The 22,346-nt window shown below is 33.7% G+C and overlaps 4 protein-coding genes across 6 annotated transcripts; 1 reads left to right on the forward strand and 3 right to left on the reverse strand.

The window, feature by feature from the left end:
- Nucleotides 1–2,051: 2,051 nt before the first annotated feature.
- LOC117906031 (bidirectional sugar transporter SWEET1) lies at nucleotides 2,052–4,491 on the reverse strand. Its single transcript, XM_034818964.1, has 6 exons — nucleotides 4,179–4,491; nucleotides 4,014–4,050; nucleotides 3,448–3,543; nucleotides 2,719–2,998; nucleotides 2,503–2,622; nucleotides 2,052–2,411 (listed from the first exon to the last, which is right to left on the reverse strand). The coding sequence occupies exons 1-6, from the start codon at nucleotides 4,219–4,221 to the stop codon at nucleotides 2,241–2,243; spliced, it is 747 nt and encodes a 248-aa protein (XP_034674855.1). The 5' UTR covers nucleotides 4,222–4,491; the 3' UTR covers nucleotides 2,052–2,240.
- A 9,284-nt stretch (nucleotides 4,492–13,775) lies between these two features.
- On the reverse strand, nucleotides 13,776–16,245 carry LOC117905431 (pentatricopeptide repeat-containing protein At2g29760, chloroplastic-like). The gene is made up of 2 exons (XM_034818354.1): nucleotides 16,087–16,245; nucleotides 13,776–16,011 (listed from the first exon to the last, which is right to left on the reverse strand). The coding sequence occupies exons 1-2, from the start codon at nucleotides 16,243–16,245 to the stop codon at nucleotides 14,401–14,403; spliced, it is 1,770 nt and encodes a 589-aa protein (XP_034674245.1). The 3' UTR covers nucleotides 13,776–14,400.
- Nucleotides 16,246–17,051: 806 nt separating this feature from the next.
- Nucleotides 17,052–20,733, forward strand: LOC117905819 (pentatricopeptide repeat-containing protein At3g21470). 2 transcript variants are annotated; one of them, XM_034818680.1, is made up of 2 exons: nucleotides 17,052–18,829; nucleotides 19,105–20,733. In XM_034818680.1, the coding sequence occupies exon 1, from the start codon at nucleotides 17,053–17,055 to the stop codon at nucleotides 18,763–18,765; it is 1,713 nt and encodes a 570-aa protein (XP_034674571.1). In that variant the 5' UTR covers nucleotide 17,052; the 3' UTR covers nucleotides 18,766–18,829; nucleotides 19,105–20,733. The 2 variants fall into 2 exon arrangements, with proteins under 2 accessions (XP_034674571.1, XP_034674572.1); XM_034818681.1 differs by having other exon boundaries at nucleotides 19,690–20,733.
- LOC117905820 (psbP domain-containing protein 4, chloroplastic) lies at nucleotides 19,376–22,193 on the reverse strand. Of its 2 annotated transcripts, none has more exons than XM_034818682.1 (5): nucleotides 21,694–22,193; nucleotides 20,325–20,428; nucleotides 20,094–20,205; nucleotides 19,716–19,943; nucleotides 19,376–19,595 (listed from the first exon to the last, which is right to left on the reverse strand). In XM_034818682.1, exons 1-5 carry the CDS (start codon nucleotides 22,022–22,024, stop codon nucleotides 19,531–19,533), a joined length of 840 nt encoding a protein of 279 aa, XP_034674573.1. In that variant the 5' UTR covers nucleotides 22,025–22,193; the 3' UTR covers nucleotides 19,376–19,530. The 2 variants fall into 2 exon arrangements, with proteins under 2 accessions (XP_034674573.1, XP_034674574.1); XM_034818683.1 differs by having other exon boundaries at nucleotides 20,325–20,432; nucleotides 21,694–21,786.
- Nucleotides 22,194–22,346: the final 153 nt, after the last annotated feature.

Genomic DNA, 22,346 nt, shown 5'->3' on the forward strand with positions numbered 1-22,346 from the left:
GGATTTCAAGGTTTCAATGGACCTTTACAATATCTTTAAATAATCATCCTACTTGAGGTTTTTTCTCTCACAATGAGTAAATAAGAAATAATTTAATGCTTTCAATCATAGAGAAAAGTTTAGTTGTTAATACAAATAGAAGTTAGGATAGATTTAAAGGTCCATTAAAGGAATCGCAAGTGAGAAATCATCGCACTCTAAAAAAAGATCTTTCAATGAAAGAAAAAAAAGTTTTTTTTTTTTTTTTTTAATTGAATACAATTGTTCTCTTATCAATAAATGCTCTAAAATTATTCAATTCATAGGTTTATAGTTTGGGGACCCTAAAAGTTACAAAAATGCGACTTGTTCAATCAGTTCACTAACCGTTGGAGTTTTTGAGCTCAACAAATAATGCAATCAACCCTTAAACGGTTGAGGTTATGCCTTAACCAGCTACACCATGGCCACTAGAGAGATGATACAAAAGTACCCTCGATTGATCTAGCTTAACCGACTTAGCTTATTCTTAACCTCCTCGATTGTTTGCACTTAAAAGTGCTTAAAAACCTCAATTCAAGGTCTAAAACCTCCAATAATTTCGATAACCCTTCTTAAAACTTTTTTTAAAAAGTTTAGAAATAATTTAACTTAAGATTTTAATTGAATTGAAACAAAGATTCATCTAAATCTTTGATAAAAATAATCGTTTTAAGCTTGGGTAAAAATGAAAATAAATTTTTAAGTGCATGAGAAATAGTTTAGACTTAAGTGCACTAACACATACCATCTTACAATATATCCGAGATCATTTTAAGTTTTCAAGGATTCAAGTCTTCATGAAATTTATATTTTTTTATGATTACTTAAGTTTTTTTTAATAAAAAGAATTTAACAATAAATTTGAAAAACTTAACTTGATTTAAACCATTAGTAGCATTAACTTGTTTTGTTATCATCAGAACCGATTAGAAGAACCTTTAGGCTAAGAGCATTGGCAAAATAATAATAACAATAATAATAATTGCCTTATTTTAAATTAATTAATTAATTAATTATTTTTTCTACTTTTTTCATTTATCTTTCAATTTTTCAAAATTATTACTTTATTTTTATTATTTTATCCAAAAGTTACGAGTTCCTATGGAAGAACTCGGATGATGAGGAGAAGAAAACATTTATCTATTTTGGTGAACTTCATTTTAAATTACATCTTTAGTTTTCCTTTTTTTTTTTTTTGTTTTTTGTTTTTTTTTGTTTTGTTTTTTTAACTTTTGAAATGTTTTTATACTTCCATTATTATCACTATTTTCACTTTATAGAGTTTTTAAGTTTTTATTTTCCAATTGGAATATTTACTTTATATCTTTGTTTAAAATCATCTATATTAAAAATTTTCACACTGTTATAATAATAATAATAATAATAATAATAATATTTCATTTCATTCGAAAAGCTTTGAATTCATAATATATTATCAAAATTGAAAAATTTGTTATAAATCTTGACAAGGGGTCAAATTGGCTGGGTTGGGCCGACCAAATGCATTTCTAATCTAACCCAGCCTTTGGGCTTACTTTTAATCTTTGAGGTGGCCCGTGGGCTTAGGTTAGGAGAAATTTGGGACAATTTTCGTTCTCAAAATGAAGCACTTGAAACAGTAAATTAATTCTATTAGATAAAACTTACTAAAACTATAATTTTAGCCTAAATAATTAACTAGAGTATTATTATAAACAATAATTCCATTCTTTAATGGATATTTTGAGTTGTTGGACACATTGGCGGAGTCAGAAATGTATATGTAGGGCGGGGGGAGGGGGGAAATGTGTCTTCAAGATGCAATTTTGGCTCCATGGTTAAGTCTTTTTTACCTTTAAAATTGGTTTTTCATGGAGGCACTTGCCCATGGGCATATGCTGCCTCCGCCAGTGGTCGGACAAAGAAAATATTTATGTCTGTAATTGTTGCAAGGTGCGTTGTGGGCCGGCCCTTTACCCTTTGGCTCGTCTGATACTCAAAATTCAGTCACAACCCCCATCATAGCCCATCTCCGTATAAGATCGGACCAATAAAGCGAAAATCAGTCAAACATTCTACTTGTGTATTATGGTAGCCCATTTGAGGCTTGGTCATTAGACATTCGAGATACAGCAGAAAGGCAACGCTAAACCAAAAAAAGAAAAAGGCAAAAAAGTCACTAGTAATTGAAACAGAGCCCAGGAAGTCCAGGTTTGTTAACCCTATCCGCCCATGTGGCTCTAGACGTTTCCATTTTGCGCCCTGGATTGCTTCTCTTGCTGGGGCTTCCCAAGCTCCATGTCCACCGGCTTGTCTGCAGCGGCCAGATTCTTGGACTTGCCTTTGTTGCAGTAGATGGCGTACAGTATCAGCTGCATCGCCCCTAGGCCGCACCCAAAGCCGTTCGGCACCTGCAGCACCATATAATGTCCCGCTTGATTAAACTACAATTGGGTAATTCCCCACCACATAGGCAAACCTTGACAAGGACCAAGCGCTTACCGCGACAAAGGGGTCTTTACCGAGTAGGCCAAAGACAAACCAGGAAGTACCGCAGAGGAACACGAACAGTGATAAGAAGAAGGGCATGTACTCTACACTTTTTGTTTTGATCACCATTCTCTGCAATTACATAATAATCAGGGGGTTTAATCCCATCCAATCCAATCTGTCTTATTCAAGAGACTACTAAAGAAAAAGGGAGTAAACTGAGCTTACCATGATGGACAGAGGTGATGCATACATGATGATGGAGAAAATGGTGGCGGCCAAACCACAGAAGAGCGTCCTGCTATGGCCATGCAAGGCGAAGAGGGAGACGAAGACGACGACCCCAAACACAGAAAGCACGAAGATGAATAGGCCTAGTATCTTAGCCCTCTCCTTCTTGATTGAGTATGCGATGAAGGTGAGCACATATATGATTTCAATGGCTGCTCCAGTGCCATTGATGGTGGACACCAGTATGTTGTTCTTTGATACAAATGGAAGGCCATACCTGTTTGATTCATAGAGGGTAACTCAGAAAGTATAATGGGGCCTTCCATACTGAAGGGCGTGCCAGAGAAATTCAAAGGAATAGGATGAAATATTGTTCTTAGAGATAGCCTTTCCAAAATGTTTGTACAGACACAAACAAACCTATGATTACATCATTCAGAGATCAAATTTAAGAATCTACAGAATTCTAAAATATTTTCCCAAGTTTTCTCTAGTTTTGTCCAGTAGCATAGAGAAATGAACAGAGGGAATTATGTCATTTTACCATGTTTCCCGGGGTACCCACCGATCAAAAACCCCCGGGGTCTATGGTAGGCTGGTGATCGCTTGACAGAAATGACCCCATTTCATAAAGAAAAGAGAACCCAGTGAAGGTCTAGACCCAGAAAATCAGATGGGTAAAAAGGGCATTAAGATAAAGGAGCACTAAAAGCAGAGGAGGCTTACCAAGCAGAGAGAAGGCAGTTGAGCAAGGTCATGACGTACGGTATTCCTGAGAACTGCTCCGTAGATTTGCTTTTAATGATTCTCTTGAAAGTAATCCTAAAAAAAGAAAATATTTCAATTAAAGTTAAATGATTCTGAAGAAGTTTGATGGGGATAGAAAACTGAAGTTGGAAGCTGTTTGATCTTTTATCTGTTCCCATATCGGGGAAGTGCTTTAAGAAGTGGGAAAACTATACTTGGAGAAATGAAAACCCATTTCAGGAGAGGTTGGAAGAGGAAAATTTGGATGGTAGCTCTGCGTTTAGTTGGTAAAAAAAATGGAAGAAAAGATCTGAGTTTGCCGATTGTCTGAAGTGGGAATGAAGGAACAGAAACGAAAGGAAAAGAAAAGAAAAGACAAGAAAATCACTTATGTCATCCTCATCTGTATATATACATATAGCAGCTGGTATCATTCACCAACTTTCTTGATGAACTAGAGCCCCTTTGAGCGCAACTTTTGAAAACGCAAAAGAACAAGAATCACAGGAAGAGAGAGAGAGAGAGAGAGAGCCTTCTCTACTTACAGTGGAGCCAAGAAGAGGAACAGAGCGGTAGCATTTCCTGTTTCAAATAATTCAAAGATCAAAAACAAACCAAGAAAAGGCAGAAAGAAAACAAGGGGAAAAAACAAAATCTAAACAAGAAACAAAGCTGATGACCATCTTGATGGAAATAAAAAAAAAACCCACCAAAAATCCCAAACGTGAAATGAAGAGCATGATGAGCGTCCATCCTTCACAATCCAACAAGAACCAAGACCAGGAAAATGCTTTTCCAAGAAAGCGCCAGAGACCCAAAATTCAAGAACAAAAGGTGGTGAGAGCAGCAGCAGGAGGAAGGCCCGGCTATATATAATGAGAAAAAAATAACTATGGGAGGTGGGATTAGCTTCGCTCTAGCACGCGGTAAATACAGAAATCATCCTTATCCTAAAAGCCCATTTGATAACAAGACTTGTCTCTTCCCCACAGCATTGAATGCGCAAACAAAGCGGTAGGTGTGATGGAATCAGAAAGAGGTGAAAAGTGGAATGTGAAAATGGTGATGGGTGGTGGTTTACTTAGAGGTTGGTGGTTTGAGTGAAAGAGGTTTCCTAGTCATACGTGTGGAGCAGTGCTTTTCAGTTCGGTTTGTTTGTTTTTTTCCTACAAACTACCATTTCATTGCCGGGATGGGATGTCTCCACTCTTTTTAGCATGAATCTCTTCAATCTTGCTTGTTTCAATTCTAGTCTCATTTTTTCATTTATTTCTTCAATATTTTGAAATTTCCTCTTAGATTCCGTAAGATATCCCACCATTTCAAATATTAAAAAAAGAAAAAAAAGAAATAAAAAAAGAGTGTGCCTACCATTTTTGAATCATTAATTAATGGTAAGATTTGTTGTAAAATTTTTAAAGCTTTTTTTAAAAGATAATTGATAAATTTATACGTTTTTGCCTCGGGGTTCTGTCTTTTATATAAAATTTATTACTAGTTTTTATTTTTTTGAAACAAAAATTAAAAATATAATTGAACAAATTAAAATATTGAATTTCTTTTTTTTTTTTGTTTCTAATGCTTTGAACCATTCAAATGAATGATAGAAAACAAATCACTTTTGAAGCATAGATATTTTCAGATAATCCATAAATAGTATGTTAAGATAAGAAATAAAGTCACTTTAAGTCGAATCGAAAAAAAATAAGTCACCTCATAGGCCGAAAAGTCTACTCTTTTTCACACACAAGATGGCAAGATGAGAAATTATTTATAGGTAAAATAGATAAAGACTGAATTAGTGATTTTTTTTTTTCACTTTTTAAAAAAGATTGGATTATTATTATTTTTTAAATCCCATAAATAGAAAATTATGGGAGAAAAGACTAATCATTATATGTCAAATCTATGAAAAAAAACCAAATTCAAGAGTACTTTTTTTTTCTTAAATAAATGAAATTTAAATGAGTACAATATTATTTATTTATTTTTTTTTCATTATTTCCTCTAATAGATTTTGCAATTCAAAAGAATAATAAAAAAGTACATTTAATATAATAGGAATTTTTTATAAAAAAAATCCCATAAATAGAAAACTAGGGGAGAAAAGACAAATCATTATAGGCCAAATCTAAGAAAAAAACCAAATTCAAGAATATTTATTTTTTTTTCTTAAATAAATGAAATTTTAAATGAATACATTATTATTATTATTTTCATTATTTTCTCTAATAGATTTTGCAATTCAAAAGAATCATAAAAAAGTACATTTTATATAATAGGATTTTTTTAAAAAAAAAATTCCCATAAATAGAATATTAGGAAGAAAAAACAAATCATTTTAGGCTAAATCTTAAAAAAAAAACAAGTCATTCCATAAATAAATTTAAGATACTGCTTTTCATAAACAAGATGAATAATATTTATAAATATGAGGAAAAGTGAGATTTAACTCACTAATATGAAAAAATATATATAAAAAAAAAAAGAACTTAAATTTTATAAATCGTACTAAAAAAAATTTAAAGCTAAAAATATAAAAATAAAAATTAACATTCACTTTGATATATCACACTAGTAGAAAATATAGATTCCAGAAAGAATTGAAAATATAATAGGAGTTGATATTTTATTTTATTTTTTAAAATTTATAAGTTTTTTGTTTTAATTGGATTTAATTTTTATGTATTTTAGATTTAATTTTTAAAATTTCTTATTTTATTTTTTATTAACTTAACAAAAATTTATTCAATTTTATTAAAAAAGAAGAAGAAGAAGATGAATGAATTTATATAATACAACATATAAAATCATTATTAATTAAAGAATTAGATAGATTTTATTTATATCCTGTATAATAAAAAATTATAACATATTTATTTGTATAATACTTTTATGAAATTAAGATGATAAATTAATTTTTTTGATAATTTTATTTAATATTATGAAGTAAAAAGGTATTTCAAAAAATAATTATTTTTGGTTCATAAAAAATATATGCATTTTAAAATGAATGAAGATAAAACTGATATATAAAAATTGAGATTAATTTTTTTTATTTTTTCAAATTAGCTAGCTAAAACCAGCTCTTTCCTAAATATAATAAAAAAAAGTATTAAATTATTTTTATTCAATAAAAGGACATGTGAATTACTAATTTGCCCATTTTATTTTATCTTTACCTTTCAAATTGCAAAAAATAAAATAAAAGGAGTCATAGTATTTTTAATTTGAAGTGGGAAGGAAAATAAGATAAATGGAAACCGAGGAGGTAAAGGATGATGAAGGGATCGAAGTGAAAGAGAAGAAGAGCAAGAAAACAGGATCCGAGTCAGGGTTTGAATTGAACGTGAGATAAGAGCATTTTAGTAATTTCAGATATTAAAATTCCAAGGTGCAAGAGGGAATCTTTGGTCCAGCTAGAATCCCTATGGCATGCTGATGTAACAGAGTGGTGTTATAAAGGCCCCAACAAAAAGGAGTTTTAAAAATATTATTAGAAAAGCCTATTTTGAAAAATAAATAAAATAATTTTTTTTAACCATTACATACTACCCTCCCTAATTTATTTTATTTTCATGCTAAACTCGTCTTTTAAAAAAAAAGCTCCCTTTTGCCTTTGCACTCGAGGGCCAATCTCTAAAAGTTCATTTTTAAGCTCAAATTATTATCATTTATATTCAATTCATCTTCTTAAAAGATCATTTTAGACTCTTTTTTTTATTATTAAAATCATTTTATACACACATATATATATTTAAATAATTTTACTTGTGCCAAAAAAATAAATAAATAAATAAAAAAGCGGGCCAATGGGACTCCCCCTCAATTAAATGCTCTTACACATGACCGCACACAACATCATACGGTTAGCCATGACCTATGTGATGGGCAGCAACACATAATCTCCAACATTTCAATGGCTCTCTTTAACAGAACCCAACATAGACCAAGAAAACAAAGAGGGGATTTCTTGTATGAAAGGCCTACCACCACTTTGGGAATAGAATGTGTGAAGAAGGATGAATCCAATTCCAATTAGATGGCATAAGCATACCTAAAATATGTTGGCAGCCCTCTAAAATTTTGTAATATTTTCTTGTATATTTTGGAGATAGTGACAAATGTGGTATGACCTGATTAGGATATGATATTGTCCTACACTATCTTTATGTAAAGTGTGATGATGATGATGTGATATTGTCTTATTAACGGTGATAATCTTCAACTGAAAGGTAAATCACCTTATACAAGTCGTAACATATCTTCTTCTTGTGCCACCAAAGAAAACCACGACATATCTCTTGAGATGTCTAAGAATATTTACAAATTGTTTCATCTATAAAATCTTTTCACTTTGACTCTGGATAAACTTATAACATGTAGCAATGATAATTACAACACAAATATCTTCACTTTTTTGAATAGTTTGATTGGATTGAGAAAAAGAAGAATATATGATTGAGAAAGACATTTTATCCATTTCCTTTCTTTATTTTATAATGGTGGCATCTAGATGGTTTTAGAACTTCCTAAAAATTACATTTTTTTTTTAATTTATTATTTGGTTGCATCAAGTCCAGTCAACCTATGAAAAAGTGATTAAAATAATTTAATAACTTAATTTAAGTCGTTAAATAGATTAAACATATTTGGCAAAATAACTTTAAGTATTAAAATTTAAAACAAAATAATTAATTTATTCTCAATCTGAAATCTTTTTTATCTTATTTTCTCATATTATAGAATTATGATTTCGATTCATGACTTATTTTTATATTAAATATTTTATAGTTATTTTATGCATCTATAATGCTTAAATATGAATGTTTTATAAATAAATTTATTGCTTAAAATTAATGAAAATAATTATGAGTTAAAATCGATGAAGATAAATATTAGTTAAATTCACAAGGGTAAATGCATTAATTTCATGATTTAAATTGATTTTAAGTGAAATTATTCTTAAATGGTTAACTTAAAAGCTTTATTACTTATTTTTTTATTTTAAGTATTAAGATTATTTAATAAAATTAACTAAGATTTTATTCTAATTCATCAAATTGACATATTTATCCGTATAAGTTATAACTAGAATAAAGGAGATTGAATAACAATAGAGGTTGTAAAGTAATAAAAGAAATCGTAAAGATAATTAGGACAAATGAGGATAAAAAGGTAAAATGAAGATGTTGACTTAAAAATAAGTTAATTATTTTTACTTATTACTTAAAATTATTTTTGATTTTAAGTCATACTATTAAGTTATTTTGCCAAACATACTTAGGTGGTGTTTGTTTTTTTACTTAATTCTAAATAGAACCTTAACGCTTAATAGTGTTAAATATTAGGTTGTTTGTTTTTATAGTATTTTATTTCTATTAAGTATTAAAAAATAAAAAAAACCAATATGTTATTTTTTTCTATTTAGAAAAGCTACATATTTTAGTTTTTTCTATTTAGTAAAAAGTTTATGATAAGTTATGAAAAAGTAGAAAAACAAATAACCTAAATTCCAAAACTAAATTGCTTTTAGTAAAAAGCAAAAAAAAAAAACAAACATCACCTTAATTTACTTAATAACTTAAATTAAGTTATTAAATCACTTTAAATTATTAAATTGGTTTATCAAATACCAGTTAAAAATGAGAACAATTTGAACAAGGCATAAAATTTGAAAAGGCTCTTTTTCTATTTTATTATCTTTGTATGATTTATAACAAAAGGAAAAGTTTACAAAATTATTGGTAAGAATATTGCAAATGAAATTGCTAAAATTCACTCAACCAAGCATTAATGCCCAAAGCGCTGCAGTGTGGAAAAGGAATTCATCAGTTAAACCCACCATATTTAAATTGTTGAGAGCTTCAAAGTAGGATCTCAGAAGTGTTGTTTTCTACAGGTTTCTTTTTCTGATCATGTGAGGGCCTCCACTGTGTCACATCCATGCTTTGGCTTTCAGAGCTTGTGAATCGCTCGAGAGGGGAGTAGCCTCCAAAGTTGAATGAGAAGAGGACAAATGATTTGATATTCTTTTTAGGGAATATAATTAGACTTCCTCCCAACCCACCTGTGTCCACACATTATGCACACATCACTGAAGAAAAAAGAGGCAAATATCAGAACTTCTTTTTCAAAGGTTGGTGGGTTATTCCTTTGAATTTGCATCATTGAGTTTGCTATTAGGATCATTCTTAATATTTCTAAGCTAATCATTTCACATTCCTATTGGGAAAACCCCCCTTTTCATTAACTTTATCGGATCTTATGCTGATCTTTCAGATGGCTCTCTTTTAATCAGCATCTCTTTCTCCCTTTAGCAAACTAACTACCGATTAGTTCTTTGATTTCAGGATTAGTGTTTTCCCTTTAAGAAAAAAAGGAAAAAGGAAAGAATGTGTGCTATTCTCATTCCTTGTCATAGGTAGGTAAGGCAAGTTAGGCATGTGTTAGCACAATTAATTTGGATTCAGTGAGGATGGTGCTGAGGCCAATGATAGAGAAAGATCACTCCTGCAGATGGACACAGATTGAGTAAGAAGTTCCCTGAATTCAATATCCATGCCTTCAGTTCATTAGCAAAAGTGGTACAATGAAAGCAATGAACCCACAAATTTAGAAAATTATTTTACCTTCTTTTCAAATTATAGGGAATGGGCTTTCTGTATTCTAGTTTCTTTTATTAGAAAGTTATGGGAAATGTTAGTAATCATCACATATTTATATGCTTTGTGGTATAAAAAAGATAGACAAGATTAGATGGTCACTCCGCTGATGTAACTCAAGTGGAATTTTTTAAAGAATATTAGCATGTGAGAGGAGCCTAGCCAAGGATACAGACCCATATCTTCATGCAATTTCTAGATGCATTGGGGTTGGGGTCCCAGGCCTAGAGGCATCTTCCATTTCAGTCCAAAACAAGAGCTTGTGAGGGTGTGGCTCCCATCAAATCCTTTGTCATCAATGCCCTCACAGACGACTTCATTTTCATATTGCCACTTCCTCATTCTCAGAATTGACCACCCTCCCTTTCCATCACAAGTAGCCAAGTAGGCACCATTTGGAACCCATATTCTCTGCAAAATCACTAAAGAAAATGCAGGCTTTTCATGGTTATACTAGGAAAGCCTGTTGAGTACTCCAAAGGAAAGAAAATTTTTCTCCAAACAGCCCACCCTTAAAAGGAGATATTGTCTACCCTTGTCACCGTGGCAAAGACCAGAATACCAGGCTCTGTGATAAGGAACCATGAACTTTTTAACTTCGGGTGATTGGCAGTGGGTATGCCTGTGCGTCTTGAACTTTTATGATGCCCACCTTTTGGTTTGACAAAATCGAGACCAACCTGAATCAAGTTAGTTCTATGTTTGGGTCTTGGGAAAGTTGGTTCACCCTCAAAATAACATACCTAATTGAATTAGGCCATTTTGGTTCTCATCTTGAGAATGATTTTGCCAATAATACCATCATCCACTGCTTAGCTTTTATATAGATTGATCCGAATGTCCCCATTCATTTTGCTTTTATACAAAAATTTGACAAAACAACAGTCTATGCCAAACTTCCACAATCATGAGGGAGGCTCATGGACTGAAATGTAGTAGGTAAACTAGCCATGGGGGGTAAAGAGCCCTCCTCTCTGTGTTCACTCTACTCATAAGGACCCATCACAGTCATTGTATTATAGGGGGCTGGTATTGAAGTTTTGAAGGCTACACTGCCTTCTTGTGAAGGGCTCTTTAAGTTGAAAGAGCATACAAGGGTCTGTCCTAGCCAAAGTTCGGCCACATGCAGAAACCGCAGGCATTAATGATTCTACAGAAGATAGAGATGAAGCTTATGGCCAACAAAATCACGAATACTTTCCGTGTATGGAGCATATATAGTCTTCAAATCAAACTTGTGGACGCAAGCTTAGCTGCCATTAATGAGGTTCTCCTTTCCTCTTATTTTATATTTTTGGGCAATTCTTGGTGCCCTGTGAGCTAGGTCAAGTGCAGATGAAAATTAAGTGAAAAACAGGTTACTTTTCTTCTCCCTTCTTTATGACTCGTTTGGTAATGAAGCTTAGCCACTTCAACAGGGGGAAGTTCAGTTTGACATAATTTTGAGCCCAGAGATCCTGAAAGGACCTGAACTTGTAGGTAGGCAGGCAGGCATGAACAATGGTCAGAAACCATGTGACAGTTGCCAACAAAATCTTTTACGTTCTCCGCGTCTGCATTTTCACTTTCATATCAGCCAAAAGTTGTTGGGTAGGCTGATATGTTCCCCCAGATACGTGAATTAATAGGCTGCTTTCTTCCCATTATTCTAGAGTGTTTTTCCATCTCCTCTCTTTTACTTTGATGTTATACACAAATTCACTTGGTTTTCCAGTGAGGTTATTCAAATGAAAGCCACTTTCTTTCTTCCTTCACATACCTTGCTGTCAAGGAATCCATATGATGGATTTGAGGGACTTGCTTTGTTTGTTTCTGTGTTGTGTTATGGCACAGGTCGTCTTTCTCGGCCTCAAGTAGTCCCACCACACATTTCCTGTGCTACTTGGCACCACTCCTGACTTATGTCATTAAGGCCATGAGGTTTTGGAGGTTCGCATTGTCGTCAGGCAGGAAAAGCAGCCAAGGTGCATGGAACTTGGGACCATATACCTCATGTCTCTTGTTCGCTTTCGCTTTCCAGTCACCAATAGATTCCGTAACCGAAATGATTGAACAGATTGCTTCTGGTGTTAGAACAAAACAGCATCACATACAAATAACCAATCTCCACGACACATGCATAATTAACTCTCTTCATCCAATAATTTGTTTGCGTGAGTGATAATTGGAAGGCGACTTTTAGACACCCTCAAGCAGAATTTTGTGTTGCAAAGCTAGAGTAATACAAAAGTTATGATTACACAAGAGGTTCAACGAAGCTGAACCAATCCTAAAAGAAGGCTGCAGTTCCTGGATTAGAAATGTTTTCATCCTTTCTCAACAACCAACATTGAATTTTGAATTTTGATATACAATCAACATTGAACACCAAAGTGTTGTGTGTACCACTTGGCTCTTGCCCATCACTTCATTCTATTTCAAAATGAAATAATCATCACCTGGGATGAATTTTTGTTCAGAATGGAATAGCATCTTACAATATTTTTCTTGTAGTTGCATCATATTCATGCATTGATTCCACCAAAAATGATAACACCCAACAAGAAAAGAACAAAAAGAAACTGGTATTGAACATAACAAGAAGGACGATTTCATCCACACAATCCTCAAGGAAATGTGAAAGAATCAGATTTCGCCACCTTGTCAGACAAATCGTGACCAGTGGTCCGAAACGAGAAAATCATTGACATTGACAATAACTGAGGAACCATAACAGACACTGAAATTGGAGAGGGTTGAAGGACAGGCAAGGATTGAGACTCAAAAGCAATGGATGGCTGATTTGTTCCCCTACAGATGAATACAAAATAGTGATGAACCAATAGTAGAATAGAGGATTTATCGGGTACGAAGGAAATTTTGAAACAGTGGCAGAACCATTCATGCTACAGTTAGAAGACAAACAACTAAAAGAACCGGTAGAAATGCCAGAAAATTAACGGGAGAATTGTGTTTTGCATCGGTTGGGCCAAAAATTAAGATTTGACCTATAAAAGTTGCATAATTGATGGAAATGATATAAAATGTGAAGAAACCAATATACCTTTCAAAACTATTTTGAGTATTTTCTACCACAATGTTTGACAAACTTTTTTATTTTATTTTTTTTAATAATCATTCTGAAAATTTATTATTTTTAGAAAAGTAATATTTTTAAAAAATATATTCTAAAAATATATCATTTAAAAAAAAAATTTGACATATTTTTAGTTATTTTTTATATACACAATTTTAAATATATATATTTTCTAAGATGTTTGATTTTTAAATAATAATAATAATAATAATTTTTTTTTTTTAAAAGGGTGTATTTTTTCTAAATCACTAAATTAAATTAAATTTTATTGAGGTTTACAAAAGAAATAAAATTTAAATTAATGTTTTTCTATTCTTTTTTTTTCAGTCAATAAATGTCATTTTTGCAAAGATAAAAAATCAGTATCCTTCTTCTCAATTTTCACACTTACTCTAGGTCTTTGGCTTAAATGGTGAACTTATATAGATCAAAACTTAATTTTTTGGCCCAACAAGATCCAAAACACAATTGTCCCAAAATCATTTCCACACAGTTGCATTTGACAGTGCAGCAAACCTCTGAGATGAAATCATGCACTGAAAATAAAATTAAATTAAAATCTAGATATGGTTACAAGTGCCCATGTTGTCTTTCCCAATCAGAGATTTGATCCTCTCAAAATTGCTCCTACTTGTATGCTTGAAAAAGGCTTAGAGGAAGCAAAACCAAACTAATGGTATCACAATGGCACACAGAAACTCAAAAGCTCCTTTGCCAAGAGCCAAATGGAGTTGTTTCCATCTCTGTTGCATTCTTGTAATGAGACTCTGCCCAAGTTAAATTACTTGTCCAATCTGTAAGAAAATGTAGCACTCCTTTACAACAATTGCTTTTTCACTGCCCACAGTTCTTTCCCTGCTAAGTGCCCACAAGCCCATTTGCTAGATACATCAATTCAGAAATTTAGTCATCCATGCATCAAAATGCAGTTTCACCAGGGCAAAGTTCCTCTTCCTTCACCCTAAATTAGACTTTTCAATTCAATTTCTATATTATATCACCCATCTCGTGAAATACCTTCTCATTTTACTACACTGCAATATAAGTTTTCCCATTCTTGAAAGCAGCCAAAAAGTGCCTGCTTTCACTTGGCAATTTGCTCAAAAGGTGATATATAATTTCATTATTCATCGTTCTTATTTGCCACTCTTTAAATCATCCACCATGGGGTAAACATCCTTACTGCAATAGTCATTGTGATATTCTTATAGCACAATCACATTCAACTTTCAACTGTCCATTTAAACAATCCAAAGCTCTATAAATTTCCTTCCTTTGCACATGCCGTGTATCCTTAGCTAGAAATTCATGGACCCTGTTCCCTACTTGGATTGAGCTACAACCAGGTACTTTTTCCATTCTTTGCTGTCTCATTGCTACCCGAAAGCTCAAGGCATCTTCCCACCGTCCAAATGAGGCACTCAAATTTGAAACCAAAGTTAAATAGCTGGGATTTGACGGCTCCTGATCCATAATTTTCTCAGTCACGGATTTTAACAAATCTCCATTTCCATGAATCTTACAACAAAATAACAAAGTGGCCCAAATGACAGCATTTGGCTTCAAATGCATTCTTGCTGTGAATCTGACTGCTTCTTCTAACTTCCCTGCTCGACCAAGAAGATCAACCATGCAACCATAATGCTCAATTCGGGGTTTAATACCAAATTCTTGTACCATTTGATCAAATACCCTTTTACCTTCTTCCACCAGACCTCCATGAGTGCAAGCTGACAGAACAGCAATGAAGATAACATCATCTGGTTTTGTTCCTTCTAGACACATCTTATCAAAGAGATTTATGGCTTCTCTACATTTCCCATTAACCGCAAGCCCTGAGACCATTGTTGTCCATGTGATTATACATCTTTTAGACATATGATGAAACACTTCTTTTGCATTTTCTACATCTCCACATTTTGCAAACATGTCTATCAAAGCATTGCCTAATGGAATTGACAAGTGAAGCTTGTTTTTCTTAATATATGAATTGATCCACTTCCCATGTTCAAGAGACCCCAAATGAGCACAGGCAGACAGTACACTGATCAAAGTAGTCTGGTCAGGCCTGCACTCACCATTGATTAACATATGATGAAATACACACAGAGCTTGATCAAACTCGTGGTTGTGAACATAACCTGAAATCATAGCATTCCATGAGACCACATTTTTAACTGGCATATGATTGAAAATGTTTTCTGCAGATTTAAGATCTCCATTTGTTGCATATCCTGAAATCATGGCCGTCCAGGAAACCACAGTTTTCTCAGGCATCTGATCAAAAATAGACTGTGCAGCCTTCACATCACCAATCCTTACATATCCAGAAATCATTGAATTCCAAGAAACCTCATTTCTCAGTGGCATCTGCTCAAAGACAGAATGAGCTAACTCCATGTTCCCAGCCTTAGACAGCCCACAAACAACAGAATTCCACGTCACAATGTTCCGCTCTGGCATCTTATCCAATAACCCTATTGCAGATTGTATCTCCCCACGAGTCATATAAGCACTAATCATAGAATTCCATGAAATAACATCTCGTTCAGGCATTTCCTCAAATACCCGGTAAGCAGAACCTAAATTCTCACTGCAGTTTGCATAGAAACCCAAAAGGGAATTCTGAACAAACACACTAGAACCAAAACCCAACTTCAAAATTTCACCATGTATCACTCTACCATCTTCCAAGGCTTGTGAGGTTTCAAAACATTTAAGAAGGAAGGTAAAGGTAAAACTATTGGCCTCAACCATCAACGCCTTCATTCGACTATATACACGCAATGCCTCTTTATGAGTCTGTCCTATCAAACATTTAATCATAGTATTATAAGCAATAACATTTGGATTACAAAAATTTTGAAATATGCTCACCGCATAATCGAGTAAATTGAAAGCGGAGGAGACAGTGATCAGTTTCGGTAGCATAAAATCGCTATGCTGGAGGCCATGTATGAAAATCTGAAGATGGGTTTGCTTCAGTTCTCGGATATTCTTGCAGTTTTGTAGGATCCGGAGCATTTTCTGCTCCATTACCGGAATAGCTTCAAAATACAGTTAATTTAATTTATTCTCAAGAAAACCATTAGGAGGGGCATTTTCGTTATTAATGAGGGAAATATGGGCATTTGTTAAGAGATGAGCCATATTATGTTGGCCAGCTTAAAATTACAATGTGATTTAGTGCATGGATCAATGGATAAAATTAAATATTTTCAGATATAAATCTTTATTAAATATTTTTCAATATCTATATACATATTTAAAAATTATTATTTAAAATATAAGTTGAGTTATTTTTTGAAAAATAATTTTCACCTAATTTTTAAAATTTAAAGTTATTTCTTTACAATTTTAAAATTTAAAGTCCTATTCAAAAAATTACATTTAATAATAAGAAAATAAAAAATGATTTTTTTTGTTTTTAAAAACAGAGAATATGTGATTTTTAGTCAACATAGTTTAATTGTTTTCATATGTTTTTTAAGAATTATTTTAAAAATAATTATATAAATATAGAAAATAATTGAAAATAAAATATTTTATATAAAAAATATTTTTAAAATATATTTAAAAATATAAAAATTAGTTTTTTAAAACATCTTTAAAAACATCAGAAATAAAATAAAAATAATTAAAAATATTTAAATTTCTAAACAAACATTTATTTTATAAAATATTAAAAAATATTTTTCAAAGATTATTTTTCAGGTTAAACTATCTTTAACAAATACTTTATATATATATATATATATATATATATTTTCTTTTTTCTTTTTTTTTGGTGAAAAATCCCGCTAAGCTGGCACAATCTCCCTCCAAATGACAGTTGGACTGCAGATGATGAGAATTGGAAGTTTGTCCCAAAACTCACTAGATACTACCCGCAGCCCTCGCCCAAAAACCCAGAATGAACGTCAAAATCACCAGACCCAAAGCCCATCACTCCCCAAATCCCTCAAACAAGGCTCTGATTTTTGCCCCGGAAAAGGCATTCCGAGTCTTTCAAATTGGTGTCACCTTATAAGAAGTTACCTCTCTCAAGGAGCCCCAAGAGAAGCCCTTCTTGTGTATACTGGTTTGCGCAGGAAAGGTGTATTCCTTCTGGGTGTGGCGCCTTTGGTTCTCAAGGCTTGTGCTTCTCTTTCCATAGTGAAGCATGGAAAAGCTTTGCATGCTGAGTCAATCAAGAATGGGGTAGACTTTGATGTAATGATTGGAACTTCGTTGGTTTGTATGTATGCAAAATGTGGGAATGTTGTTGATTCTCGTAAAGTATTTGATTATATGCCTGAGAGGAATGCGGTGACATGGAATGCGATGATATGTGGATACATGGGGAATGGAGACAGCAAGTCCGCGGTGTTATTATTTGAAAAGATGTCTATACGAACTGCAGTGACATGGATTGAAATGATTGATGGGTTTGCAAGGAGCGGGGATACTGAGACTGCTAGGCGTTTCTTTGATGATGTTCCATCTGAGTTGAGGAATGTAGTAACTTGGACTGTGATGGTTGATGGGTATGCTAGAAATGCGGAGATGGAGGCTGCAAGGGAAGTTTTTGAGGGGATGCCTCAGAGGAATTTCTTTGCTTGGTCATCTATGATCTCTGGGTACTGCAAGAAGGGTAATGTTAAGGAGGCAAGGTCTATTTTTGATCGAATTCCAGTAAGGAATCTGGTGAATTGGAATTCCCTAATTTCTGGGTATGCACAAAATGGGTTTTCTGAGGAAGCTTTGGAAGCATTTGGAAAAATGCAAGCTGAAGGGTTTGAGCCAGATGAGGTCACGATAGCCAGTGTTTTATCTGCTTGTTCTCAGTTGGGCATGTTGGATGCTGGTAAGAAAATTCATCACATGATGAATCATAAGGGCATAAAGCTAAATCAGTTTGTTCTGAATGGACTGGTTGACATGTATGCAAAGTGTGGAGATTTAGCTAATGCAAGACTGATCTTTGAAGGGATGGCTCATAGGAACAGGGCCTGTTGGAATTCCATGATCTCAGGTTTTGCCATTCATGGACAAAGTAAGGAGGCTCTTGAGTTTTTTGGCAGAATGGAGGACTCCCATGAGGGGCCAGATGAGATAACTTTCCTCTCAGTGCTCTCAGCATGTGCACACGGGGGGTTTGTGAATGCAGGTTTAGAAATTTTCTCTAGGATGGAAAAATATGGCTTGACAACGGGCATCAAACATTATGGTTGTTTGATTGACCTTTTGGGGCGCGCAGGGAGAATTAAAGAGGCTTATGATTTGATCAAGAGAATGCCAGTGAAACCAAATGATGTAGTTTGGGGCGCCCTTCTTGGAGCTTGCCGGGTTCATTTGGACATGGAGATGGCAGACCGGGTGGTGGAAGAGATTGTTAAAGTGGATTCTAACATTAGCTCTGGATGTGATTCACATTATGTGCTGCTGTCAAATATTTATGCTGCTTCTGATAGATGGGAGAAGGCTGAAAAGATGAGGATGGAAATGGCGAATAAAGGGTTTCAAAAGACAACAGGGTGCAGTTCAATTATGCCAGGCAACACCACCCATGAGTAAATCATGCCAGTGGTTCATACCCCATCAGCTATGAAGTGAAGTCTAAAGCATCTTGCTAAATCCAGTAAGCAAACTTAGAGCTCGTTCGGCAGTAACTATAGGAAATGTTTCTAATCTTTGTAATACTTGAAAGATAAAAATTTTCAAGTGTTATAAACAATAAAAACCCTTTCTAAAATCACTGTCAAATGCACTTTTAGAGTGTGTTTAACAGTGATTTTAGGAAACGTTTCTAATTTTTTTAATACTTGAATAATAAAAAATTTTTAAATATTAAAAAGATTATAAACGCTTTTTAGAATCACTATATTATACATAGTAAATTATATGTAATTGCAGTATATCCATTCGTCATGAGAGCATGGATTTGGGATTGAAAGGGCACTGCCCCCAATTCACCAGACAAGAGGAAACTTTCTTCCTTCCAATGTCAGGGCAACATGCTTCCAGGCCATCATGTACCTTGCAGAGAAGTGATGGGCAACAGGTGGTTTGCTTGAAACAGTTTTAGAAAAAGCAATCGCAAAGGAGCTGAACCATGGAAATTTTGATCATGGAGAAAGTGGAAGGTTGGCCTCTAGGTATACTAGTAAAACCACTGCCAGGCAACTTCTACAAAGCTTCTCCCAAGATTCAATGTGAACCAAAAATATGTGGTTCAAAAATGAATTCTATTTTTCTATACATGCAATTTTTTTGTTGTAAATTTCATTGTAGGAGAAGGATATTATATTTATGCTCCCTCAATTCATAGAAATATCTCGACTAGACAACACGGAAAGAGTCAGCTATCTTTTTTAAATCCTTGTAATGTCTTTTCCATTGAAGACCTGCAGAAATAAGTAACCTATAATCAGTTATAGCTCATTTTGCGAGACACAAACTTCATTTATGGCTAACAATTTCTTGTTTTTTGATATGAAGCATGAGAGGACGAAGAAATTCTATACCACTTGCAGTTACACTGAACAAGTAAAGGCGATTTCCCGCTGCAGTTGCTGTGATAAGAACATGAGGTGGCTCCAATTCGAACTGGTAATATGTTCTTCCTGAGTGCTCCACTACTCCCATGCTCAAGACTTTTCCTTCTACATTCTCCCCAATCACTTCTGGTCCAAAAGCAGCGATCACTTTCTCTGGAGGTCCTATTTTTTCAACTGTAGCATCATCCCCAAGATCTGTACATCATAGCAACACTATGATAAGAAATGAATATCTGAGGCTAGTGAACCAAGTTCACCATGGAAAACTACTTCAGAACTGCATTTCATTTCAAGATTCCTGTCCACTAGTCAAGGTCTTAAATACAAGATCTGTCAGAAACTTACTGTCTGCAAATCTGAGAACTGGAGCAACAATGACAAATAAACGCCCTTCCTTAGAATTGGCAAACCTCAAATCGATCTCTGTCCCACCTAGATCTGCAATTGATACAGGAACCTGTGACATGGATCAAGAAGCTTATTTGGTGAAATTGTGGTAGAGGTAGATGTCCAGGAAGGGGGAAAATGAATCAATATAGGGGTCGAGTCTATGGTCCAGTGGAGGTAGATTATTACCTCTTCCCAACCAGAAGGGACTGAAAAGATGTAAGGAATAATCGGACTCCATCCAACACCATGGCCTCCAGATTTTTCATCCGGTCTCCGGTATGTCCTCCAACCTGTCTGAGCACATCTTTACTAATCAAGGTGACAGTTCACTTTACAACAGAGAGAGCTCTAAGTGACCCAGTTGCTTTAGCATGTTAATTTAAGTTTCAAGAAAGGGATTCCGCACATAGTTTTGGCTGAATGTGGCAAAACTGCAGAAAATATTTGCAAATGTACATGGGGAAAAATGTGAAATTTGGTTATTGTGTCTATTTAAGCCTATCTTCCAACCTCGCAAGATGGCATATAATGTGATTTTTCACATGGAAGAACAATAGTTGGAGAGGGGAGAAGAAATCAGAGATGATTTTGTTTTTGTTTTTAATTTGGTTCTCATCTTGAATTCTGACCAGTATAAAAGTGCTTAGACCGAGTATGGGAAGCAGACTAAGAGTGCGTTTGGGGATGATTTTAGAAAACGTTTTTAGCATTGCTAACACTAGAATGATAAAAAATTTCAAATGTTAGAAAAATTAAGAGCGTTTAATAGAATCATTGTCAAACGGGTTTTAAGATCTTGTTTGACAGTGGTTCTAGAAAATGTTTCTAATATTTTAAAGAATTTTATGAAAAAAGTTGTTTTCAAGTATTAGAAATGTTAAAAACATTTTCTAAAATCACTATCAAACAAGCTTTAAAAGTGTGTTTAGTAGTGATTTTAAGAAGTGTTTGTAATCTTTTTAACACTTGAAAGATAAACAAATTTAAATGCTATAAAGGTTTTAAGCACTTTCTAAAATTACTATCAAACGCACTCTAATACTCCGTTTGATATTGATTTTAAGAAGTATTTCTAATTTTTGTAACACTTAAAAATTTTTATCTTTCAAATATTAGAAAAGTTAAAAACATTTTTTATAATCACTGTCAAATGCACTCTATGAGTGCATATGATACCGATTTTAAAAAACGTTTTTAATCTTTGTAACACTTAATGATAAATATTTTTTTTTTGTGTTAGAATGGTTATAAGTGATTTCTAAGACCACTACCAAATGGGTAATAACTCTAAGTGGCATACATGGCATATGAAGAAAGAATGATATACACTGAAATGGCTTTTCTCAATGGAGATATGTTTCAGTAGGCAGACTCTCAAGCTAGTGTGTTTGGAAGAGAGAATGTTTAGAGAAAAGTGTTTCTTCTCTTCTGTGGGTTTTGCTTTATTCTGCTTTCCTTCTCAATTTTCAAACCATGACAATGTCCAAAATACACTAGTAAAGATAGAAAGAAACAGAGCACATGTGTTTAAGGTTATGAAAGCTATGAAACCAACCTTGTTCATCTGGCTCAGATAGACCAGGTACCCTTCCTGCTAGGAGGCCTTGTTTCACAACTGCCAATCCCTCTCTTGGAAAACCCAAAACTGTGGAAGAAATCAAAGAGACCCCAGAAACAATAGCGGATCTTCTCTTCAAAAACCCAGAGAACTTCTCAGTTTCTTCATCAACAAATTCAACACAACCATTCTGTCTTGTATCTACAGCAGCTTTTGCTACCGATAAACCCTTATCCAGCGAAGAATGAGAAAGAAAACGGTGAGAAGGAATGATATGCTGATGATTTCTCCAGGAAAAGCTACAGCTAGTGAATATGGATGTTCCCATTTTCTCTGTACGCAGAAAAAAATGCTGGAAGAGAACTGAGATAGGCCCTTGTGATCAGAAATTCAGACAAGAGAACTGAGTGATATGCTCTTTTGTTCAGTAGTTCAATAAATTTTCTTTGGGTGGGGAACAATGGGGAAGAACTTGAGGTGCTCGGGATACTGAAGAAGTGGATTTTTTTATTTTTTATTTTTCCTTTTTTGTGGACGTGGTATCACTGCTTTATGTTTTCTTGATTCGCTAATATGATCCTCCAAGTTACACCACCAATTACAAGGTCCATCTTATCTTGTCTCTATCAATGGAGTCCGTACTTCCATTT

Source organism: Vitis riparia, chromosome 18 (assembly GCF_004353265.1).
Source record: "Vitis riparia cultivar Riparia Gloire de Montpellier isolate 1030 chromosome 18, EGFV_Vit.rip_1.0, whole genome shotgun sequence".
In the NCBI taxonomy this organism is placed as follows: domain Eukaryota; kingdom Viridiplantae; phylum Streptophyta; class Magnoliopsida; order Vitales; family Vitaceae; genus Vitis; species Vitis riparia.